General features: G+C 35.9%; 1 protein-coding gene across 3 annotated transcripts in view; it reads right to left on the bottom strand.

Moving 5' to 3' along the window:
• Positions 1-306: 306 nt before the first annotated feature.
• The window catches only part of CYSLTR1 (cysteinyl leukotriene receptor 1), a 48,678-nt gene continuing 24,595 nt past the window's right edge, over positions 307-24,389 (bottom strand). For all 3 annotated transcript variants that reach the window (XM_019438448.2, XM_019438449.2, XM_019438450.2), the window contains 2 exons: positions 7,907-7,992; positions 307-4,220 (listed from right to left, as the gene is read on the bottom strand). In XM_019438448.2, the coding sequence (XP_019293993.1) occupies positions 3,174-4,193 (1,020 nt within the window). In that variant the 5' untranslated portion in view covers positions 4,194-4,220; positions 7,907-7,992 and the 3' untranslated portion in view covers positions 307-3,173. The remainder of the gene's footprint in view (positions 4,221-7,906; positions 7,993-24,389) is intronic.

Below are 24,389 nucleotides of genomic sequence, written 5' to 3'. Positions count from 1 at the left end.
GGCAATCTAACCCAGGATGTACACATGAAGATGAATAGAATAAGTGAGCTTCTTTTCCTACCTCCAGGACAGTACTTACTAAAAAGGGCCAACAAATTTACATTGCTCTAAAATCTAATCTCATCTTTCAAGTTCCTAAAAAAATTTCACTGTTGGAGTTACTAAAGGATTAGTAAAAGTTAGATATTGAGGTATATATTTAATTATCTCAAAAGGCCATTTAAAAGTCAATTAAAAACGAAAAATCTTTAGAGTGAAAGCCAGGTGATTTTGAGAACCCAAAATCCCAAAGTTTAGAGTCTGAGATGAGTATACAAAGCCATTTATGTTTATTCTGGAGAACAAAATACAAAACATTGCTTTAACATTTGAAATCATTTTTTGAGATACAGACCTATATTAGCTGAACAAAATAAAAAAAAGTCAAGTGTATAATGAAAATGAACTTGAATAGCTGATGGGATTTCAAAAAACTGTTAGAGACCAAATGTATGTGAAGACTGTGTCATGGTAATGCCACAGGGTATTATATAGTCATTAGAAATTATAAACATTAGAGTCCTTCTAATGTCAATATTCTAGGATAGTATACAATATTCTTAAGATTTTGTTTCCAAATAAAATCATAGGCTTTAGTTCATGGTTCATGTGTTCATGTAAACAATTTAAGACTGTAGGTTATTTAAATGTATTTTGTAAAATAAACAAATAAATCATTGAAAAAAACCCTTGCTTCTACTCTTTATTTTGAAGATAGAACATGGTCCAGCAGGATAGCATAGAAAATTAAGGAATTGAGCTCTGGAGTCAGACTACCTAGATTTGAATCTTAGTTCTGATCCTTACTAGCTGCCTGACAATGGACATTTACTTAATTTCTTTGTGCCTTGGTTCTTAAGTCAGCAAAACAGGGATAAGAATGTTATATATATCACAGGGCAATTGTAAGCATTAAATGAGTTGATATAGATAAAGCACTTAAAACAGAATAAAAGCTCAATAATTATTAGGTACCATGGTTAAAAGGCATATTTTTCAACCTCAAGGAATTTATAATCCCATAAAATGAGGATTCCACTTTGGGAGAAAATACATACACATATGAAAAAAAAGGAAAATAATTAAGTACTAAACAGTTTCATATAAGATACAAAAATAAATGACATTAAAGAATAACAAATCATGGTTAGATTGTAGGTGATTGAATTATGGTATGTTTCTGTGTGGGAGAAAGTGGGACTGCTAGTGGAAGTGAAAACATAGGAAAACACCTAGAGGTGGGCATAAGACACAAGTTTCTTTTATGTGCATTAGAATTTCACTATGACTATATTTTGTTCTAATTCTTTCAAAATTTAGAATCCATGTAATAAATATGAATCATTATTTTTAACAAAACCATCTATATACTTTAAAATTATTTAAAAGTAAAGCTTTAACATCTGTATAACATCTGTATGTATGTTATGATCACATTTGAGTTTCAAAAATGCCCTGTAATAAGGCAGAAGTATTATTATTCTTATTTTATAAATGAGGAAGCTGAATATCAGAACTCATGTCGCTTGCTTAAAGTTACACCACTTGTAAGTAATAGAGACAATATTAGCAACCAGGTGTTCTAGCTTCCAATTTAGTGCTCTTCTACCACACTATACTTACTGAATAACAGAAAGCTTAGTACATGATAAATGAGGACTGATTTTTTTGATAAATAGTATGTTTGATCTTTGTCTCAACCAAGGAAAAATGGTATAGGATAAAAGTGTAGATACTGCTAAATCTCAGGTATGTTAAAAATAAAAATAAGTGGGCACCAGTTATTACTATGCCTTAGAAGTCCTCTTTCTTTCTGTTTTGAGTGTTTTCCTAAAGGGCTGCAACATTAGAAGTGAAATAGAAATAACATACACATGGAAGATTCAGATAGAACTTCTCCTTTCATAACTTTCTTTTTTTCTTCACCATTATCATTTATTTCCTCTGAGGTAATGTGCCTTTTGAAACACAGAATAAAGGAACAGACCACACTTCAGCAAAACCTTGCCATGAATATTATATTTCAGCTATAATCAAGTTGTGTCTTAAGAACAAAGATTCCACTGTAATATAAAACCCACTGTAAATATATCCTTGATACTCCTGTCAATATGCCAATAAAGAAGTAAAAAGTATAAAATAATAATAAAACATAACTTCTACTCATAAATGTATATCATAGAGCAAAATCTCTGACATAGTTGTATAAATATAAGTACTTCTTAAAACAATTTGTAATATCAACATTCAAATTTTTATTCAGAAACCTATTGGAGCTAGTTTTGATACCAGTAATAAGCATGTAGAAGAAAAGTAGAATCCCTTCTCTCTTCTTTAGATAAATTTTAAATTACTTTTGTTCATATATGGGGGTGCCAGTTGTCTAGTTTCTTAAGGAAGGATTGTATGTCATATAGGGAGAGAATTACCTATAATAATGTCAATAAGCCACAAAAACTCCACTATTCTCTTTTGAGAGCCTGGGGTTAGGAGCAGAAGAAAACTGGACACAAACTGGTTTTTGACCAGGCTTATATTCTTCAGTTTCCAGATTGCACATTGCATGGGGCCTTTAGGACTATTTGGTTGGATATTACTGTTCTATCACTTGCATATTCTATTTTGGAGAAAAAATGGCCCTACTTTGCCTAGTCAGTCAATATTACAAAGAAAGAGGGTGATGGGACATTTTATGTAGGTCCTTGGTTATTCCAGTTCTCATCTGATGACATGTCTGCAAAGGGATATGTTAGGATGACTGGGGACTAATTGCTAATTTTGTATCTTAAAAAGCTATTTCTTATCCTTTGTAAAGTTTTTATTTGAGGAGAAAAACTTTGATCTCAGATCCATTTTTTTACAATGCCAAGACAAAAATATTCTTCACCTTTTGGTGAATGATCAAACCACTTATAATTTAGTTCATAGTTGTGGACCGAATTTTTAACACTTAAAATATCTTTACGACCCCTAACAGTGTGGATTCATAAATGAGATATAAATATTTATAGGCACACATTCATTTAAGTATTTGTAAATTATTAATGGAAATTCTTATTTTTATTACAAATAGTTTGAGATAATACTTGTTTGGGAAACGCTTTTCATTGATTTGCATTAGAAATAGGCTTAAATTATTCTTTACATATTTCTTCTTTCTCTGGCAAAGAGGCTTTTTTCTTGGGTACATAAGTCACACTGGACAAAGAATGCTTTCTAATTGTAGACAGCCTTCTCCTAAAGTTCCCCCCTGAAAAGAAATATAGGAGAGGGTCAAAGCAACAATTTGATGCAGCCAGAGACAAGGTTATGACTACTGACTTTTGCATTCTAAGAACAGAATCACAGGGTTTAGTTTCATTGTGTAAAAAATGAAGGTGGATGGTGCGTTGAATATGATATGGCATGAAGCTGATCAGAAAGGCAGCTGTCACAACTATGATCATTCCTATAGCTTTTTTACGGCTTGACAGATTTTTGTTCATTGAATTTTTCAGTAAGGTTAAAATGATCATTGTGTAACAGACAATTATAATAACAAAAGGAATAATAAATCCGACAAACAATGACACATAATGCAAGACCAAAACATGATTTTTAGCCTGATTGTCCTGTGGAGGCTCAAAGCACTTGGTATTGTTTTTCTCATCTTTGTAAGATGTGGACATTAAAAATGGAGAACTGGTCAAAATTACAAAAATCCAAATGCCAACACACACAAATTTGGCTTTCTTCTGTTTAACCAAATTAATGTTCTGGACTGGGAAAACAATTGCAATGCACCGGAAAAAACTCATGGCTGTCATAAAGAAGATACTACAATAGAGGTTGACATACAAGGCATAGGTGCTGAGGCGGCACAAAAAGTCACCAAAGAGCCAAATGCCTTTGTGAACATAATAGACCACACGGAGAGGCAGTGTACACACGCACAGTAGATCTGCTACTGCTAAATTAATCATGTATACTTGGAAAGCTGACTTCTCATGATATGTTTTTATGAGGACATAGAGCACAAAGCTATTGCCAAAGAAGCCCACAACGGAGATCATAGAGTACAGGGTGGAATACACTTGATTGCGGAAGTCATCAATGGTATCATTGCACGTGTTATTACTGCCAGAAGAAACTGTCAGATTTCCAACTCCATCCATATTTCTCTAGGAATGTCTGCTTGGTGCCTAAAATACATACATACATATATATATATATATATATATATATATATATATATATTTCTTGCCATTTTTTACCAGACAATAAATTACAGGAAGTACTAAGATTTCACTTTGTAGTGTCATTATATATACTTTTTGACCATGGTAGGAAGCACAGGTGCTGGGGAAATGAAGAGATATTCAGCTGCATCTTGCCTCCAAGAGAAGGGTTTGGGACCTACAGGCTCAGAGAAAACTCTTTTTCCCCTCTTTTTTCCATCCAAGCTTGCCTAATGGACTTACTCTTAATCTTCAAGACCTAGCTAAAACATCTCTGCTTTTCTTTAATTCATATTACTCTAGTACTATTCTGTAAATCTTCCTTTTAATTGAGTTTGTTTCTCTATTAGATAAAATCTTTAAAGATAGTAGTTTCATAAATATAAATTTCATCTATCTTCTATCTACCTATAGTTATATATCTATCATCATCTACCTATTGGAAGAGCATTGAATTCACTTGGAGAATACGATCTTGGTGAAAATGCTTGTTTTCTTCAAGAAAGCTTCCTAGGTAACATCTGCTGGTTGATGCTCATCCAGTTGCTTTAATTAGAGAAAAAAGTTCCAGAGGTAAAACACGTTTCTAAAATCTGCACCATAAGTTAAGGCTCTGAGGAAAGATGTAGCATAATTAGTTGAAATATACTTTCTGGGTAAGTGTATTGTTGTAACTGTTTATCCTTGTTCTCTTCCTAGACTCACTCTCAAAGTCATACTATTCAACAATACATGATCATTTCTCTTTATACCAAGGGGTTGTTACTTGGTCTAATTTAGTTAAGTTATATCAAGACAGTCAATTAGGGCAGTAAACAAGCTCTGATTAGATAGAGCTAGGGATGAGACAATGTAGAAGTAATGATTTCTAGTGTTCCTCCAGATTCTTTTATTCTTTAAGAAAGTGGGAGCACCTCATCAATGTATAATATAGTGGATAATTTTTTACTGAAGTCTTATTTCTTGGACTTTTACACGGTTTCTGCTCCCTAGTAAGAAAGAGTTGGTTGGGGTTTGTAAGGTGGAAAGACTGACTGAATATAAAGAAGCCCCACCAATAGAAGGGACTGATCTTGTCTCTGAATTATAAATACAGAAACAGACAGCTATGGTAGTGGTTGTAGGTGGGATATAACTTCCCGGGTTTACTACTGCTAACGACTTGGCCAGTTCCATTTTTTCTTTGATTAAAAAATTTCATTATTTTTCACCAAGAACTGTTGGTATATGACAAAAACAATGAGGGTGGATATCTAAGATCAAAGAAAAAAACAAGGTGACTATTCCCAACTTCTGATTTATTTCTCAGGTTTTTTTCCAGCTACCCACCTCTTTCACCATTGGCTCCCTGAACTCAGGTGCAATTATGGGAAAAAGGGAAACCACCTAAGCTTAATCTAGTCTTTTTTTGTTAGCTCTATTACTAGGTTTTCCACAAACTGGGCAGTGTTATGCTGAGGCACTAGATGGTGCTGTTGAGATTTTTGTTTTAAGAACTACACTTGAAAGATATTAGATAATTGCCATCTGTCTTTCCTACCACCACCTTTACTCACTACATAATTTCCAGAATAATTTCCCTATATTGGAGCTTTCAACTATGTCATACTCTGTTCTAAAACCTTCAATGGTCACTGAGTGCCTTCAGAATAAAATCCAAACTTCTTGGCCTGATATTTAAGGATCTCTAACACTCTAGTTGCAACTGAATTTTCATAGCTTCTCTTTCACTTTTCTCTTTTACACATCCTATATTTCTTTTTTAAAAAATGTTTATTTATTTATTTTGAGATAGAGCATGAGCAGGGGAGGGGCAGAGAGAGGGAGAGAAAAAATCTCAAGCAGGCTCTGTGATGTTAGCCCAGAGCCCTATGCGGGGCTTGATCTCACAAACAGAGAGATCATGGCCTGAGCCAATATCAAGAGTTGGATACTTAACCGACTGAGACACCCAGGCACCCCTGCACACACTGTACTTCAATGAAACAACTATTTTATTATGCTAGGGACATGTGTTACATGTTTTCCCATCTGCTATCTTTTTTCATGGTATTTCTTTTTCCCTAAATGCTTTTTGTTTCATCTATGTGTATGCAAAATCTACCCACCCTTTAGCTCAAATTACACCCTCCTTGACTAAGAATTTCCTTATCCTCCTTCCACAGTAATTTCTATCATATTCTCTTCTGGGGAACTTTAAATTTATCTTTCAGATCAGCAATTTGTACATATATTTGTCTTCCCTTACAGACTATCTTGTTGATATATAAGAAAGCATGTCACACAGGGCTAATACATATGTACCTTGACCATAATTGCTCAATAAATTTTGGTTGAATGAATACATGAACGATGAACAAGTTTGTTATCTTAAAGTATTTTTTTAAGTTTATTTACTTATTTTAAGAGAGAGAATGAGCAGGGGATGGGCAGAGAGAGAGGGAATCCCAAGTAGGCTCTACACTGTCAGAGTGGAGCTTGATGCAGGGCTCAAAACCCATGAACCTTGAGATCTTGACCTAAGTCAAAACCGAGAGTTGGACACTTAACTGACTGAGCCACCCAGGTGCCCCTTAAAGTATTATTTATAATTTAAAACCACTTAGAGTTATCTTTGCATTCCAATATCATTTAAAATTTTTCCACCCTCAGAGCCTAAAGCAAAGTTGCTTCCTAAAGTATTAAGGAAAGCACTAAATAATAAAGCTAACTGTAAGATTAAAAAACATTCATATCTTGGGGCGCCTGGGTGGCTCAGTCGGTTAAGCCACCGACTTCAGCTCAGGTCATGATCTCGCGGTCCGTGAGTTCGAGCCCCGTGTCGGGCTCTGTGCTGACCGCTCAGAGCCTGGAGCCTGTTTCAGATTCTGTGTCTCCCTCTCTCTGACCCTCCCCCATTCATGCTCTGTCTCTCTCTGTCTCAAAAATAAATAAACGTTAAAAAAAATTAAAAAAAAAACATTCATATCTTGACACAGAATACCCATTTATTTTTCTGTTAAATATTAGAAATTTGAAATTCCCAGATCTTTGAATAAAAGATGCCAAATAAAACTGATAAATAAATTAATGAAAAACGGATGGTCATTTGTCCCATTAATAAACTTTCCAGCCCTTACAGACCAAATTAAGTTTTCCTAGTAATGTTTGTATTTAGTTTCAATTGTTTATAATTAAGTCACATCCATGACTTATATTAGGTTATAAAAATAAAATTATAAAACTTTCAAACAAGTAATGAATCCTAGAGGGGTAGAGATCACTTAGTCTAAGGCACTCATTTCACAAATGATGGCTTTGCTTATCTTAAACAGCATTTAATTCATTTTTATAGATCTTACTATGTATGATCCCCCAATAATGAGATCTATGCTGTAAGGATACATAGATACCTAAGATCCCATCCATGCCTTCAAGCAGCTCATAATCTGTTCATGGAGAGGAGTGATGACTCAGAAGTATGGAGAGGTTACAACACAGTATGATAAGAACTATCTTAGAACAAAGCAAATGGGCTATTAATTGGTTAATATAAACAAGCAATAAACATAAATAAAATTAATTTTTGGTGAAGATGACAAAAAAAGTTACTTTGTTAAGATAATTTGCAAGTTGAAGAAACAAGATTGATTTAGAAAATGGAGCCATACCTCTTTCTGACACTGCAGTGCCTTTCACAAATGTTCCTAGTTAGTGGTCAGTGCTTCTTATAATGCAATTTCAGATGAAGCCTAAGCTGAAATCATAAGATTGAAAAAGAAGTTAATGACATTAGAAGTATTCTGGAAGGGTCATGGGAGCTTAGTGGCCTTAAGTACAGATCCAGAGTGTGTCATGGGACATCACAGCTTTAGGACAGATTTAGGGCTAGTTATTGGATTCCATGCTTCCTTCTTTCCTTCCATTCATTTTTACATCCCCAGGGAAGAAACTTGGAATACAGGCCAAGGCTGATCACAGATATTTGTTTCTGTGTGCAGAAAGCTTCCATATCTAAAGATGAACACAGTATCATAAAAATACTCCTCTCTCTATGAAACCATGATATTTTCCCTATTTTCTTTTCTAAACCATTTGGTATTAAGTTCAAAGGGGAAATAATTTGGAAGTTCATATCTGAAGATATAGTTTGCTAGAAAGAAGACTTAGAACATTAAAAATTTCAGATATATCTGTCTGGAATGGTTTAGGGACATTTTTCCTTTAAGGAATAATAGATTAGAGGACCTTGGACTCTTCTCCCTAAAAATCTCATAATAGTAGTTATTGTTTATATCACTAATTTGGCATATATTATATACCTGCAGAAACCAACTGTTTTGTAGTTTGTACAGTTAACTTTTCATGAGTATATGCTTCTTCTCTTCAATTAAGCTATATCAGAAAATCTAACAAAGTATAACAAATCTCCAAGAAATGAACAAAGAAGGGTTTTCATGAAACATTAGCAACCTGGACACTTCCCCCCTAAATTTGTATTTCCCTATGGCAATTTTCATCCCTGTCTGCAAGGACTACGGAGACTGGCCACTTTTTAATTTATCTATGGTCTAAGTACCAACAAAATAAACACCTTCCTCCAGTTTATTCTTAGCAAGTATAAACACACTGGGCCTTTGTAAAGAACTCTGCTGAAAAAAAAGGAAATCACAAGGAAAATAAAGGAAATTCAGAAATATAAAATATAGATATATTTTAAAAGTAGGAATCTCAACCTACAGCTATAATATTGCTTTTTGAATCCACCCTGTGTTCAGATAATCATTTTTAAGATCTTCTCCAACTTCTTTTCCCTTTATGAATTTCCCTCCTTCTCCAGGTAAGGAGTTGACATAGGTAATGTACTACTAGCAGTCTGGATGAAGTATGGACTGAAGGTGGGGAATTAGTCAAATTAGTCAAACTGCGTTGGCTTTTATTCAGTAAACTTTTTTTTTTACTTAGCTTGTCCTAGGTCTCTGTAATCAATAAGGGTATACTGACAGAATATCGAATGAAAAAAGTCTTCTCTGAACCTTAAATTATATAATCCCATTCATTTATAGAGAAAATTAACTTTGGCTCTGTCACAATTTTGTATTTAGACAAAACATATTTTTTCCTAGTGTGGAAAGAGAAAGAAAGTTTATGAATTTCTAAGACCTATCTGTGAGAAGTATAATATTACCAGACTAATGTACTAGTTATCCATTTCCATGGTAGCTGTGCAATTATAACTTAATTCACACTACATGTACAAATAAGTAAATGTCACATTGTCCGGGCAACAGGGTAGTGTTTCCTCAAGTTTGGGATTCTGAGGTGTCTTCTATTATTTCCTAAGAAATCCTGATCTTTGCACATAGTGGGCATTTAATACTTGGCTCCTTACCTTTTTTTTTTTTCAGTTTCCTAGAGGATTCTTGTCTCTGACAGCAGCTTCTGCCAAAATTAGATTCTACCATTCTTATCTGGGTGATTGGGTGGGTAGGCATCAGACAAAAAAGTAAGAGTATGAGTATGTGATTTTTTAATTTTAATTATTTAATTCAGGAGTTGCTAAGATCTTTTATTTGGGTCATTTGAAGTCCATGAACATGTGTGTGTGTGTGTGTGTGTGTGTGTGTGTAAATTTCTTTCCTTCAGCCCTTAGTTTCCATTGAACCTGTAACATGGTCAAGCTCCAGTGAATGAGGGAAATAAGAAATACAGAGATAATCTGAGAATACAAGGTCCCAATTCATGTACCATAGTCTTTATTGTTGCTGCATTAGAACTACCTACAAACAAGAATGACTTATACACTTTGTGTTCTCTAAGCGTGGTCTGGGTAGAGCTGATGATCTACGAGTGTCCCTAGGCTTGTGTCTTCTATCAAATGAAGATAGTAATAGTGATTCTTTTTTATTTTTAATCAAAAAAAGTCATTCCTGTTCTTCTCAATCTAATTTAGTATCTTTCTCCATTAAAGTTCTGCAGTATTTTGTTTTTACTGTTCTTGATCATTTTCATTTCTTGTTTTGTGTCATAGTCATCTCCTGGTTTTTCAATTTAAACTTCTTCATAATTCCCACTCCAGTTCTACTAGAATTAAATAACAAAAAACAAGTCTTATTCTTTTTGTATTTCATGCTATGTACAGTTCAATGTGTTTTAAATATTGGGTGATTTGAATTAATTTTTATATACTTTCATTAATGTCTTATCAAAATAAGAGAGAATCTTTGCATGGGGAAAGACAATGAACATGGTACAAAGTTTGTAGAACTGATAGGCATAAGACCTGGACCATCCTCAGACTATGGTGGGTGATTAATTGTGTGATCTTGAATAAATCACTTCCACCCTGTGATCTTTTCACTTATTTGCAATTCAATAGGTTTATATTATATGATCTCTGAATTTCCTTTCAGTTTCCCATTGTATAAAACTATGAAGGCCAGGGTACTTTTTTTCCTTGGTTTACTTTAATCCTAGGGAAAAAGAGCAAGTAGGATGAGAGATCTATGGCTTTACTGAAGAGAAATATGGACAAAAGTTGTTTGAAAGCTTGATTTAAGACTATTAAGATATTCCCTGAGTTTTAGGTTAACGTCTGAGAGATATACTCAATTCTTCTTTGAATGTATTAGCTGCTCTCAGGATATGAACTTGGTCAGAACCTCTAAAGGCAACACAAGCATTTTTAGTGTTTTCTAAACTAGTGCTAATCTTATGATGTAAAGCTGTCCCACTTTCTTTTGTTTCTTTAATTTTTAATTTTTTAAAATTTACATCCAAATTAGTTAGCATATAGTGCAACAATGATGAAAGGAGTAGATTCCTTAGTGCCCCTTACCCATTTAGCCTATCCCCCCTCCCACAACCCCTCCAGGAACCCTCTGTTCTCCATATTCACAAGTCTATTCTGTTTTGTCCACCGCCCTCTTTTTATATTATTTTTGCTTCCCTTCCCTTATGTTCATATGTTTTGCCTCGGAAAGTACTCATATGAGTGAAGTCATATGATTTTTGTCTTTCTCTGACTGACTAATTTCACTTAGCATAATACCCTCCAGTTCCATCCACATAGTTGCAAATGGCAAGATTTCATTCTTTTGATTTCCAAGTAATACTTCATTGTATATATATACCACATCTTCTTTATCCATTCATCCATCGAGGGACATTTGGGCTCTTTTCATACTTTGGCTATTGTTGATAGTGCTGCTATAAACATGGGGGTGCATGTGTCCCTTCGAAACAGCACACCTGTATTCCATAGATAAATGCCTAGTAGTGAAATTGCTGGGTTGTAGGGTAGTTTTATTTTTAGTTTTTTGAGGAAACTCCATACTGTTTTCCAGAGTGGCTGCACCAGCTTGCATTCCCGCCAACAATGCAAAAGAGACCCTCTTTCTCCACATCCTTGCCAACATCTGTTGTTGCCTGAGTTGTTAATGTTAGCCATGCTGACAGGTGTAAGGTGGTATCTCATTGTGGTTTTGATTTGTATTTCCCCGATGATGAGTGATGTTGAACATTTATTCATGTGTCGATTGGCCATCTGGATGTCTTCTTTGGACAAGTGTCTATTCATGTCTTTTGCCCATTTCTTCACTGGATTCTTTGTTTTTTGGGTGTTGAGTTTGATAAGTTCTTTATAGAATTTGGATACTAACCCTTTATCTCATATGTCATTTGCAAATATCTTCTCCCATTCTGTCGGTTGCCTTTTAGTTTTGCTGATTGTTTCCTTCGCTGTGCAGAAGCTTTTTATTTTGATAAGGTCCCAGTAGTTCATTTTCGCTGTTTCCCTTGCCTCCAGAGACGTGTTGAGAAAGAAGTTGCTGCGGCCAAAATCAAAGAGGTATTTGCCTGCTCTCTTCTCAAGGATTTTGATAGCTTCCTGTATTACATTGAGGTCTTTCATCCATTTTGAGTTTATTTTTGTGTATGGTGTAAGAAAGTGGTCCAGGTTCATTCTTCTGCATGTCGCTGTCCAGTTTTCCCAGCACCACTTGCTGAAGAGACTGTCTTTATTCCATTGGCTATTCTTTCCTGCTTTGTCAAAGATTAGTTGGCCATACATTTGTGGGTCCATTTCTGGGTTCTCTATTCTGTTCCATTGTTCTGAGTGTCTGTTCTTGTGCCAGTACCATACTGTCTTGATGATTACAGCTTTGTAGTGTAGCTTGAAGTCTGGGATCGTGATGTCTCCTGCTTTGGTTTTCTTCTTCAATATTGCTTTGGCTATTTGGGGCCTTTTCTGGTTCCATATAAATTTTAGGATTATTTGTTCTAGTTCTGTGAAGAATGTTGCTGTTACTTTGATAGAGATTGCATTCAATATGACGATTGCTTTGGGTAGTATCGACATTTTAACAATATTTGTTCTTCCTATCCAGAAGCATGGAATCTTTTTCCATTTCTTTGTGTCTTCTTCAATTTCTTTCATAAGCTTTGTATAGTTTTCAGTGTATAGATTTTTCACCTCTTTGGTTAGATTTATTCCTAGGTGTTTTATGGGTTTTGTGCAACTGTAAATGGGATCTATTCCTTGATTTCTCTTTCTGTCGCTTCATTGTTGGTGTATAGGAATGCAACCTATTTCTGTGCATTGATTTTATATCCTGCAACTTTGATGAATTCATGGATCAGTTCTAGCAGGTTTTTGGTGGAATCTTTCGGGTTTTCCATATAGAGTATCATGTCATCTGCGAAGAGTGACAGTTTGACCTCCTCCTGGCTGATTTGGATGCCTTTTATTTCTTTGTGTTGTCTGATTGTAGAGGCTAGGACTTCCAATAGTATGTTGAATAACAGTGGCAAGAGTGGACATCCCTGTCTTGTTCCTGACCTTAGGGGGAAAGCTCTCAGTTTTTCCCCATTGAGGATGATATTAGCGTTGGGTTGTTCATATATGGCCTTTATGATCTTGAGGTATGCTCCTTCTATCCCTACTTTCTTGAGGGTTTTTATCAAGAAAGGATGCTGTATTTTGTCAATGTTTTCTCTGCATCTATTGAGAGGATCATGTATTTCTTGTCCTTTCTTTTATTGATGTGATGAATCATGTTAATTGTTTTGCGGATATTGAACAAGCCTTGCATTCCAGGTATAAATCCCACTTGGTCGTGGTGAATATTTTTTAAAAATTTTTTGTTGGGTCCGGTGGGCTAATATCTTGTTGAGGATTTTTGCATCCATGTTCATCAGGGAAACCGCTCTATACTTCTTTTTAGTGGGGTCTCTGTCTAGTTTTGGAATCAAGGTAATGCTAGCTTCATAGAAAGAGTTTGGAAGTTTTCCTTCCATTTCTATTTTTTGGAACAGCTTCAAGAGAATAGGTGTTAACTCTTTCTTAAATGTTGGCTAGAATTCCTCTGGAAAGCCATCTGGCCCTGGACTCTTGTTTTTTGGCAGATTTTTGATTGCTAATTCGATTTCCTTATTGGTTATGGGTCTGTACAAATTTTCTATTTCCTCCTGTTTCAGTTTTGGTAGTGTATATATTTCTAGGAATTCTTCCATTTCTTCCAGATTACCCATTTTATTGGCATATAATTACTTATAATATTCTCTTATTATTGTTTTTATTTCTGTTGTGTTGGTTGTGATATCTCCTTTTTCATTCTTGATTTTATTTATTCGTGCCCTTTCCTTTTTCTTTTTGGTCAAACTGGCTAGTGGTTTATCAATTTTGTTAATTCTTTCGAAGAACCAGCTTCTGGTTTCATTGATCTGTTCTACTGCTTTTTAGGTTTCGATAGCATTAATTTCTGCTCTGATCTTTATTATTTCCTGTCTTCTGCTGGTTCTGGGTTTTATTTGCTGTTCTTTTTCCAGCTCCTTAAGGTGTAAGGTTAGGTTGTGTATCAGAGATCTTTCTTCTTTCTTTAGGAAGGCCTGGATTGCTATATACTTTCCTCTTATGACCACCTTTGCTGTATCTGAGAGATTTTGGCTTCTGGTGTTATCATTTTCATTGACTTCCATATACTTTTTAATTTACTCTTTAACTGCTTAGTTAGCCCATTCATTCTTTAGTAGGATGTTCTTAAGTCTCCAAGTATTTGTTACCTTTCCAAATTTTTTCTCGTGGTTGATTTTGAGTTTCATAGCATTGTGGTATGAAAAGACACACGGTATGATCTCAATCTTTTTGTACTTACTTAGGGATGATTTGTGTCCCAGTATATGGTCTATTCTGGAGAACGTTCCATGTGCACTGGAGAAGAATATATATACTGCTTCTTTAGGATGAAATGTTCTGAATATATCTGTTAAGTCCATCTGGTCCAGTGTGTCATTCAAAGCCATTTTTTCCTTGTTGATTTTTTTTTTTTCAACGTTTTTTTATTTATTTTTGGGACAGAGAGAGACAGAGCATGAACGGGGAGGGGCAGAGAGAGAGGGAGACACAGAATCGGAAACAGGCTCCAGGCTCCGAGCCATCAGCCCAGAGCCCGACGCGGGGCTCGAACTCACGGACCGCGAGATCGTGACCTGGCTGAAGTCGGACGCTTAACCGACTGCGCCACCCAGGCGCCCCCCTTGTTGATTTTTTGACTGGATGATCTGTCCATTGCTGTGAATGGGGAGATGAAGTCTCCTACTATTATGGTATTACTAAAGATGAGTTTCTTGATGTTTGTGATTAATTGATTTATATATTTGGGTGGTACCACATTTGGTGCATAAATGTTTATAATTGTTAGGTCTTCTTGGTGGATAGACCCTTTTATTATGATATAATGTCCTTCTGCATCCCTTGATACAGTCTTTATTTTAAAGTCTAGATTATCTGATATAAGTATGGCTACTCCAGCTTTCTTGTTGACCATTAGGATGATAGATGGTTCTCTATCCCCTTATTTTCAATCTGAAGGTGTCTTTAAGTCTAAAGTGGGTCTCTTGTAAACAGCATATAGAAGGATCTTTTTTCTTATCCATTCTGTTACCCTATGTTTTTTGATTGGAACATTGAGTCCATTCATGTTTAGAGTGAGTACTGAAAGATATGAATTTTATTGCCATTATGATGCTTGTAGTGTTGGAGTTTCTGGTGGTGTTCTCTGGACCTTTCTAATCTTTGTTGCTTTTGGTATATATATATACCATATATATATGTGTGTGTGTGTATATATATATATATATATATATATATATATATATATATTTCTTCATCTTTTCTTCCCTCAGAGAGTCCCCCTTAAAATTTATTGGTTTAGTGGTCACAAACGGCTTTAATTTTTGTTTGTCTGGGAAACTTTTATCTTTCCTTCTATTTTGAATGACAGCCTTGCTGGGTAAAGAATTCTTGGCTGCATATTTTTCTAATTCAGTACACTGAATATATCCTGCCACTCCTTTCTGGCCTGCCATGTTTCTCTGGATAGGTCTGCTGCAAACCTGGTCCGTCTTCTCTTGTAGGTTAGGGACTTTTTTTCCCTTGCTGGTTTCATGATTCTCTCCTTGTCTGAGTATTTTGTGAATTTGACTATGATATGCCTTGTTGATGGTCGGTTTTTGTTGAATGTAATGGAGGTCCTCTTTGCTTCCTGGATTTTGATGTCTGTGTCTTTCCCTAGGTTAGGAAAGTTTTCTGCTATGATTTGCTTACATAACACTTCTACCCCTATTTCTCTCTCTTCCTCTCTGCGACCCCTATGATTCTGATGTTGTTCTTTTTTAATGAGTCACTGATCTCTCTAATTCTTAAATCGTTCTCTTTTGCCTTAATCTTCCTCTTTTTTTCTGCTTCATTATTCTGCATAAGTTTGTCCTGGATATTGCTGATTTTCTGTTCTGCCTCATCAATCCTTGCCACCGCTGCATCCATCTGTGATTGCAGCTCACAATCTGCAATCTAGAGTCTATTTTTGACTCCAGCTAGTATTCTTATTATTGTGATTCTAAATTATGGTTCAGACATCTTGCTTGTGTCTATGTTAGTTAAATCCCTGGCTGTCGTTTCTTTGTGCTCTTTCTTTTGGAGTGAATTCCTTCCTTTTGTCATTTTGAATGGAGAAAAGGAATTAATGAGGTAGATAATTTGAAATTACGAAAAAATTAAAATTAAAAAAATGTTAATATTAAAAATTAAAAACACATCCACAGAATAAAATCGAATAAATGATGCTAGATCCTAGGTGTGTTTTGGTCTGGGTGTTGAAAGTTCTTTGACAGATTAGAGAAAAAAAAGTGTGAAAAAGAAAAAAAATGAAATTGTTTGAGAATTTGAAAAAACAAATACACTGAAGTAGACTAAAATGAGATGATGGGGTAAAATAGAATTTGAAAAAATATACACAAAAGTAAACAATACAATAGAAAAAAATTAAAGAATATTTTTAATAAAAATGAAAATAAATATGAAGTTTTTCTTTTTCAGTATTCAAGAAAAAGAAAAGAAATTAAAAAAAGAAAATATTTAAAAAAGAAAGAAAATGAAAGGAAATCATTTGAAAATTTAAAAAAGTGAATACACTGTAGTAGACTACAAAAAATGATGAAAATAAAATAGAATTTGAAAAAAATTTCATAAAACTAAAAAATATAGTAAAAAATTAAAGATATTTTTAATAGAAATTGAAAGTAAAATGAAGTTTTTCTCTTTCTGCATTCAAGAAACAAAATGAAAAGCAGAAAAAAGAGAAAGAAAAAAGTAAAAAGGAAATTGCTTGAAAATTTGAAAAGTTGAATACACTGAAGTAGACTAAAATAAAATGATGGAAGTAAAATAGAATTTGAAAAAAAATTACACAAAACTAAAAAGTATAGTAATAAAAATTAAAAAAATATTTTTAATAAAAATTGAAAATAAAAATGAATTTTTTCTTTCTCTATTCAAGAAAAAGAAAAGAAGTGTAAAAGAGAAAAAGAAAAAAAAGAAAAAAGAAAATTGAATAGATGAACCTGCTAACAGATTGAAGTAGGACTGAAATTATTTCATTTGCCCCTAGAAGTCAGTCTATGTAGCAGTTTGTAGTCCATAATCTAAGCCGGCAGTGAGACTTGTGTTCTTGAAGAGTGAAGTTGGCCCTGTTGGGAGGGGCTCAGTGTAACAGCTCCGCTTTAGTCTTTAGATGGCGCTGCTAGCCTACTGTGGTGGATTGTTGCAGTGCTTGTAGGTGCTTATGCGCCTGCGCGGGAGCGGTATGTCGCCACCCAGCTACCCAGTCTCTTCTGGATCAGCAATTGTGCACCTGTCCTCTGTCTTCAGCTCTCGTCCACTCCCCGCCTTTTCACTCTCCGTGACCAGGTCCCAAGCAGTACCTCTCTCCCAAGTTTTGTCTCAGATGCAGCTGTTTTCCCTGGCGTCTTACTTCTGAAGGACTTCGGCTTTGACCCATTCTGCCCCTCTGCAGGAGGGTCTCACTGAGCAATGGCCGAATGTTGGCTGCACCCAGGATTGCTTGCTGGACCCTGTTGCTGCTGGTGCCCCGAGACTGCGGCCAGGTGCCAACCTGCCCCAGAAAAAGTTTTCAAGATAGTGTAGCAGCAGCGTTTCAGGGATTACAGAAAATCGCAACACACATCTGGCACCAGGCTTCACCCTTAATGACCTTGTTCAAGCACCAGTGAATGTGGCCATTTTCCGAGGTCTGCTGGGACCGGGTGGTTTCAACAGTCTCCACCAAATGTCCTTCCAGCAGTGGAACCGCTTTTTCCTGTGTGGCCCGAGAACCTCCTGGACCCCACTCTGTGCCTGGGGATTCACCCTTCCCACCAGAGCTCCTCCAGGTATTGAGCTGTGGAGTTGCAGACTGCACTCCCCTTATTTACAGTCTTAATGGAACTTAAACCCTCTCCTTTCTCCTTTCTCCTTTTTTAGTTTAGTCCCTGCGGCTGTTTCCAGTTTTTCACTTTCTCTCCAGCTGCTTTTGGGGAGGGGTGCTTTTCCCGTATGCTCCCCCCCCCCCCCAGTCTCCATCCTCTCTCCACCCACAAAAGGGGTTCCCTACCTTTTGCGGCTTCTCACTCCCCAAATTCACCTCTCCACGCCACGTACCTGCTGAATTCTGTGGTTCAGGTTGTGCAGATTGCTGTGTTAATCCTCTAATCAGTTTTCAATGTGTCTGACTGTATTTCATGGACGCCAGACACACAAAAACCTTCCATGCTGTTCTGCCATCTTGGCTCCTCCCCCAAGGTGTCCCACTTTATAAGGCTCAGAAGTCTTTCTAGCCAGGCTTACCCTTTTTGTTTTACAATAACAAGTCACACCATCTCTTGTTCTGGTATTATGAACACCATTCTTCTTGTTCTGGTAGTATGAACAGCATTCTTCAGATCTAACAGAGAAGCCCCTAAAGTCATCTTTGTTGTTTCCTTTTTGTCATCTCCTGTATGAGATGCCCATCCTACTTGATCATATGGTATTAGGGTGCCAGGATGAACAACACATCCATTCATATCTTAGCTAATATGTGAAATTTATCCTGCAGAGTATATAACAAGCCTTAATTTCTGTTAAAATGACATTGTCTTTAGGTCATTCAATCCCCAAATTTATCAGACTCTGTCATTGCCGTTAGATGGAAAGAGTCTGGAAGAGTTTTGTTAAAGCTGATAGTGGCAAGAGGAAAATAGCAAAAAGGCACTGGAAATCTGAGACTTGAAAACAGTGAAGTTAAAATTACAGATAGGGAAAACACCATAGATGCTGGGGGTGGGGGAAGGGAGGAGGAATCTGACTCCTTCCCAATTTTGCTCCAGTTCCAGCTAACTTTTATATAGTCTGATACTAAGTCTTAATCTTTCCCTCTTCATTTATCTTCATTCCTACTGTTACTTCTTCACTTCTGGCTCTCATTACCTCATACATAGATGACATTATTACCTACTTTTTACATGCACTTTGTATTTTAGCCATGCTGAACTTTTGTAATTCCTGGAGATGTTTCTCATGCCCCATTAATTTCAAGCTCTTTTCTCTCAAAATCATCTTACACACCACTGCCACACTGGTCATTCTTTTTATTCATTTATTTATTTTTTTACAGTGGTCATTCTTTAACCTTTGGATACACCAATCTTTTTGCTGCTCAAGAGCCTACAATGACTATAATAAAATGCCAACCTTATATTTCAGGCAACCCCCTCCACAATCTAGCCTTAGTCTCCTACCCAACCTTCTGTCTTACAGAGAAAGAAAATAATGGAAGAGGCCAAAGAACTACCAGCTGGAGAAAGGAAAAATCCACTAGTAAGTATGAAAGACTGCTTAGAGTTCTCAGAAAGAGAACCCTGAAATAATATGTGGCATCTTTTTGGATGTACAGTTTTCTCAAACTAAGATATTCTGTATAATGAAAATGACAGTTCAATTATTGTAATAGTGACTCTTGACAAAACTTTCGTCAGGGACAAGGTTACTCTGACATGCTAGTTTAAAATTCTGATTGTTGATACAGTCTTGTGTCTTGTGTGTAGTATAGGAATGCACCAAAGTAAGCTAATATCCTTGCTCTTCAGATAAGTGATTTTTTTTTCCTGAGACTATGTGTTATAATACCATTGTTTAATTTATCTTTAATGTTATCTTGTCATCATTTACAAGTATCCATTGTTTTTACCCAACCCCTTCCCCCCAGGTCCACTTCCAGCCTTGCCCCACTTGAATCATCTTTTGAGAAATGAAACATCTATTTTGAAGTTGTTATTTATCCAATATAAACAAATCAGAAACATTTTTGTTTACTTATAGGTAACATCTTGAGAGGTAGTCAAGTGTACGTGATGTCTCTAATAACCCTAATTAGGGGAGATGCCAGAGCCAACTTTAATCAACAGAATGACAGGTGGGAGTTTGTGTTCTGGCATTTGGACTCTAAAATGATCTTAGGAGAACTTAATTCTGAAATTTACTCCCTAAAGACTGTGAAAAAAATTTGAAAACACAAAAATAAGAGCAGCTGTATTAATCTGAATTTGGGGACTTTATACTACTGATCGCATTTTGTTGGAATAAAGCAAATTACAAATCTTTTTACGTGGGAAAAATGACTCACACATTTGGATTATTAAGTGCCCAAGGAAAAAAGTTAGTCTGCATTAGGGGAGAAATATACTTTCTATAAGGGACAAGGAGATGATGTGAACATTTACACTGAGCCCACTTTGTTTTCCAAAATATAGGAAACCAGTGAAATATTTCAAAATTAGAGGTAAAGGAACATGGTTGATTTTAAGATAAGTTTGTTGGCTTTAAAAATGTATGTTTTTGAAAGGTAGATATTGGTTATGGTGGTGAGGGGATAGCAGAAAATTTCTTCAGTTTACATCATGAACAAGCAAGAGGACTACTGTTGTTTAAAATACCCAAAACTCACAGTTAGGTTATAAACTGTAGTTATTTTAAAGTTTACAATTTGAAAGAAACATCCAAATAGAAAATATTTAGATTTAAGAACAATCTTAAGGAAAAATATGGCCATTGATTTTAAATGTTTCCAAAAGAACAAAGAGAATGAAGTTCATAAAATAGTGATTGGATTAGGAGGTCAGTGGTGACCTTAGAGAATACATTTACAATATAAAGATATTGGTAAAAATACAAGACCAGTATGTAGTAAATACTAAAAGAGGAGCAGGAAGATGGCAGCAGAGTAGGACCCTGGGCTTACCTCGTCCCACAAACACAACTAGATAACTATCACATCATCCAAAATACTCCAGAAATTGACCTAAAGTTGGACAGAACAAACTCCACAACGAAAGGTAGAGAAGACTGTACACTTAAGAAAGCAGGAAGTGTCAAGACATGGTATAGCGGACAAATGGATTTCACGTGCTTTGGAAAAAAAGTGTTCTATGGTCCTTGGAGAAGGGCAAGAGAGCGATAAGAACACAAGGAAATTCACAAGGAGAACATTTCCCCAAAGCCATTGGTGTGGAAAACAAGAGGGGCTGAATTTCGTGAGTTCTTGCAACCAGCAGGGATTAAAATCTAGAGTTTAAAAGGTCAGCAGGATTGGCTGGGATAGAGCCCAGAAGGCACTGAGCTGCTCCTATAGAGAAGACAGGCAAACAACCCCGGAGGAGGACAGCATGAAAGCAATCATTTGAAGAACACTTGGGGCACACAGTGGGGAGATTATTTGCTCTTATCAGAGAACATCACTGAGAGCATTTATGGACACACCTGTCAGGGAAAGGAACTGGTTGGCCATCATTTCCTTTCCCTACCCCTCAGCATAAACACAGAGCCACCTACAGGAAGCAGTACAGCACAGACACTGGCTGCCTAACTTGCTTATACCAAGCTCCAATCCTTTGGCTCTGGTGGAACTTCCCTTCTCAGTCATGCTTTCCTTAGTCTGGCAGGATTTTCCACTGGAAAACCAGTAAAATCCCTACACATGCCATGTCTCCCAACCAGAGAGTTTACAAGGCCTCAGTTCCAGTAGGGGTTGTGACAGGTCTCATTTCACAAGCAGACCAGAGCACACCTAGCTAAAACTCATCACATTCAGATCAGAGACCAAACATTGCCCACAGTAGGCAAGGAGAGCCTCTGTAGATGACTGGGATGAAGGACACAGGAGCCAGAATATAACAGCAGAGCACACACAATACACAATGGAGGCACTTACTGAAAGCCGACCTGGGCATTACATGATATCTTCTTCATAAGACCATTGCTTTCAGGAGAAGGAGATATAAATGGCTTTTCTAACACAGAGAAAGTAGAGACTTAGACAAAATACGAAGACAGAGGAATTTGTCCCAAATGAAAGAACAAGATAAGGTCACAGCCAGAGATCTAAGTGAAACAGATATAAGTAACATATCTGATGGAGAACTTAAACAGTGATCATAAGGATACTCAGTGGGCTTGAGGAAAGAATGGAAGACATATGGGAGGCCTTTACCACAGAGATAAGAAAGTTAAAAAAGAATCAGAGATGAAGAGTGCAGTGAACGAGATCAGAAACATGCTTGATGGAATGAATAGCTGACTAGAAGAATCTGAGAAACAAATTAATGACCTAGAAGACAAAATAATGGAAAGCATAAAGCTGAACAAAAGAGAGAAAGAAGAATTATATAGCACAAAAACAAACTTAAGGAACTCAGTGACTCCATCAAACATAGTAATATTCATATTATATGAGTCCTAGAAGAAGAGAGAGAAAAAGGGCAGAAAATTTATGTGAAGAAATAATAGCTTTGCATAACACTCTCCAGTTCCATCCACGCTGGAGAGTGTTATGCTAACTGAAATAAGTCATACAGAGAAAGACAGATACCATATGTTTTCACTCTTATGTGGATTCTGAGAAACTTAACAGAAGACCATGGAAGAGGGGAAGGAAAGAAAAAAAAGTTAGAGAGGGAGGGAGCCAAACCATAAGAGACTCTTAAAAACTAAGAATAAACTGAGGGTTGATTGGGGGTGGGAGGGAGGGGAAAGTGGGTGATGGGTATTGAGGAGGTCACCTGTTGTGATGAGCACTGGGTGTTGTATGGAAACCAATTTGACAACAAATTTCATATTAAAAAAAAGAAATAATAACTGAAAACTTCCATAAACTGGGAAAACAACATCATTTTGAAAAGGTCCCATCAAAATCGACAAAAGCAAGTCAACACTGAGGCATAATTGTTATTAACTTTGAAAAATAATAAAGAAAAATCGTAAGAGGAGCAAGACAAAATAAGTCCTTAACTTACAAGGAAAGCTCCATAAGGCTAGCTGGAGATTTATCAACAGAAACTTGGCAAACCAGATGGGAGTGGCATGACATATTCAAAGTGCTGAATGGGAAAAATCCACAGCCAAGAATACTCTATCCAGCAAGGCTATCATTCAGAATAGAAAGAGAGATAAACGGTTTCCGAAACAACCTAAAAGAGTTTGTGACCACTAAACCAGCCTTGCAAGAAATATTAAAGGGGACTCTTTGAGTAAAAAGAAGAGACCAAAGGAAACAATATAAATTCAGGAAACACAAAAGCAGTAAAAATAAATATTTCTAAAAAAAAATAAGTCAAAGAATTCACACACAAAAAAAGGGATATAAAATATAATAACATATATCAAAAATGTGACAAGGAGAGGAGAAAGGAATGAGTTCAAACTTGAACAACCATCAACCTAATATACACTGCTATTTTCAGAAGAGGTTATATGCAAACCTAAGGTTAACCATCAAAAGCCACTAATAAATATGCAAAGAATAAGGAGAAAGAAATCCAAATATATCACTAAAAATCAGCAAAACATGAGAGAAAGAAAAGATCAGAGTAAATGTCTAGGAACAAGCACAAAAAAAGTAATGAAATGGCAATAAATACATATAAAAAATAATTTTGATGTAAATGGACTAAACACTCCAATGAAAATACATAGGGTGTCATAATGGATAAAAAATCAAGACCCATCTGAGGCGCCTGGGTGGCTCAGTTGGTTGAGCATCCGACTTTGGCTCAGGTCATGATCTCACAGTTCATGGGTTCGAGCCCCACATCGGGCTCTGTGATGACAGCTCAGAGCCTGGAGCTTTCTTCAGATTCTGTGTTATCGCTCTTTCTCTGCCCCTCCCCTGTTTATACTGTGTCTTTCTCTGTCTCTCAAATATTAAAAAAAATCAAGACCCATCTGTATCCTGCCTCCAAGACTCATTTTAGACTTAAAGACACCTGCAGATTGAAAGTGAGGAAATGGAGAAACTATCATGCAAATGGATGTCAAAAAGAAAGCTGGACTAGCAATACTCATAATCAGAAAAAATAAACTTCAAAACAAAGACTGTAACAAGAGACAAAGAAGGATACTATATAATAATAAAGGGGACAATCCAACAAGAAGATAAAACAATTATAAATATGCACACAATGTGTGAGCATCCAAATATATAAAACAATAATAAACATAAAGGAATTGATAATAACATAATAATAGTAAGGGACATTAACACCCTAACTTACATCAATGGACAGCTCATCTAAGCAGGAAATCAACAAGAAAACAATTTCTTTGAATGAAACACTGGACCAGATGGACTAAACAGCTATATTCAGAACATTCCATCATAGAACAGCAGAATGCACATTCTTCTCCAGTGCACATGAAACATTTTCCACAATATATCACATATTAGCTCAAAAACAAGCCTCAACAAATTAAAAAATATTAACCTCATATCATGCATCTTTTCTGAC

This window comes from Panthera pardus, unplaced genomic scaffold, assembly GCF_024362965.1.
Source record: "Panthera pardus isolate Hobbes unplaced genomic scaffold, ASM2436296v1 HiC_scaffold_27, whole genome shotgun sequence".
Classification (NCBI taxonomy): domain Eukaryota; kingdom Metazoa; phylum Chordata; class Mammalia; order Carnivora; family Felidae; genus Panthera; species Panthera pardus.
The sequence above is the reverse complement of the archived record's forward strand: the minus strand, read 5'-3'. Positions and strand labels throughout refer to the sequence as shown.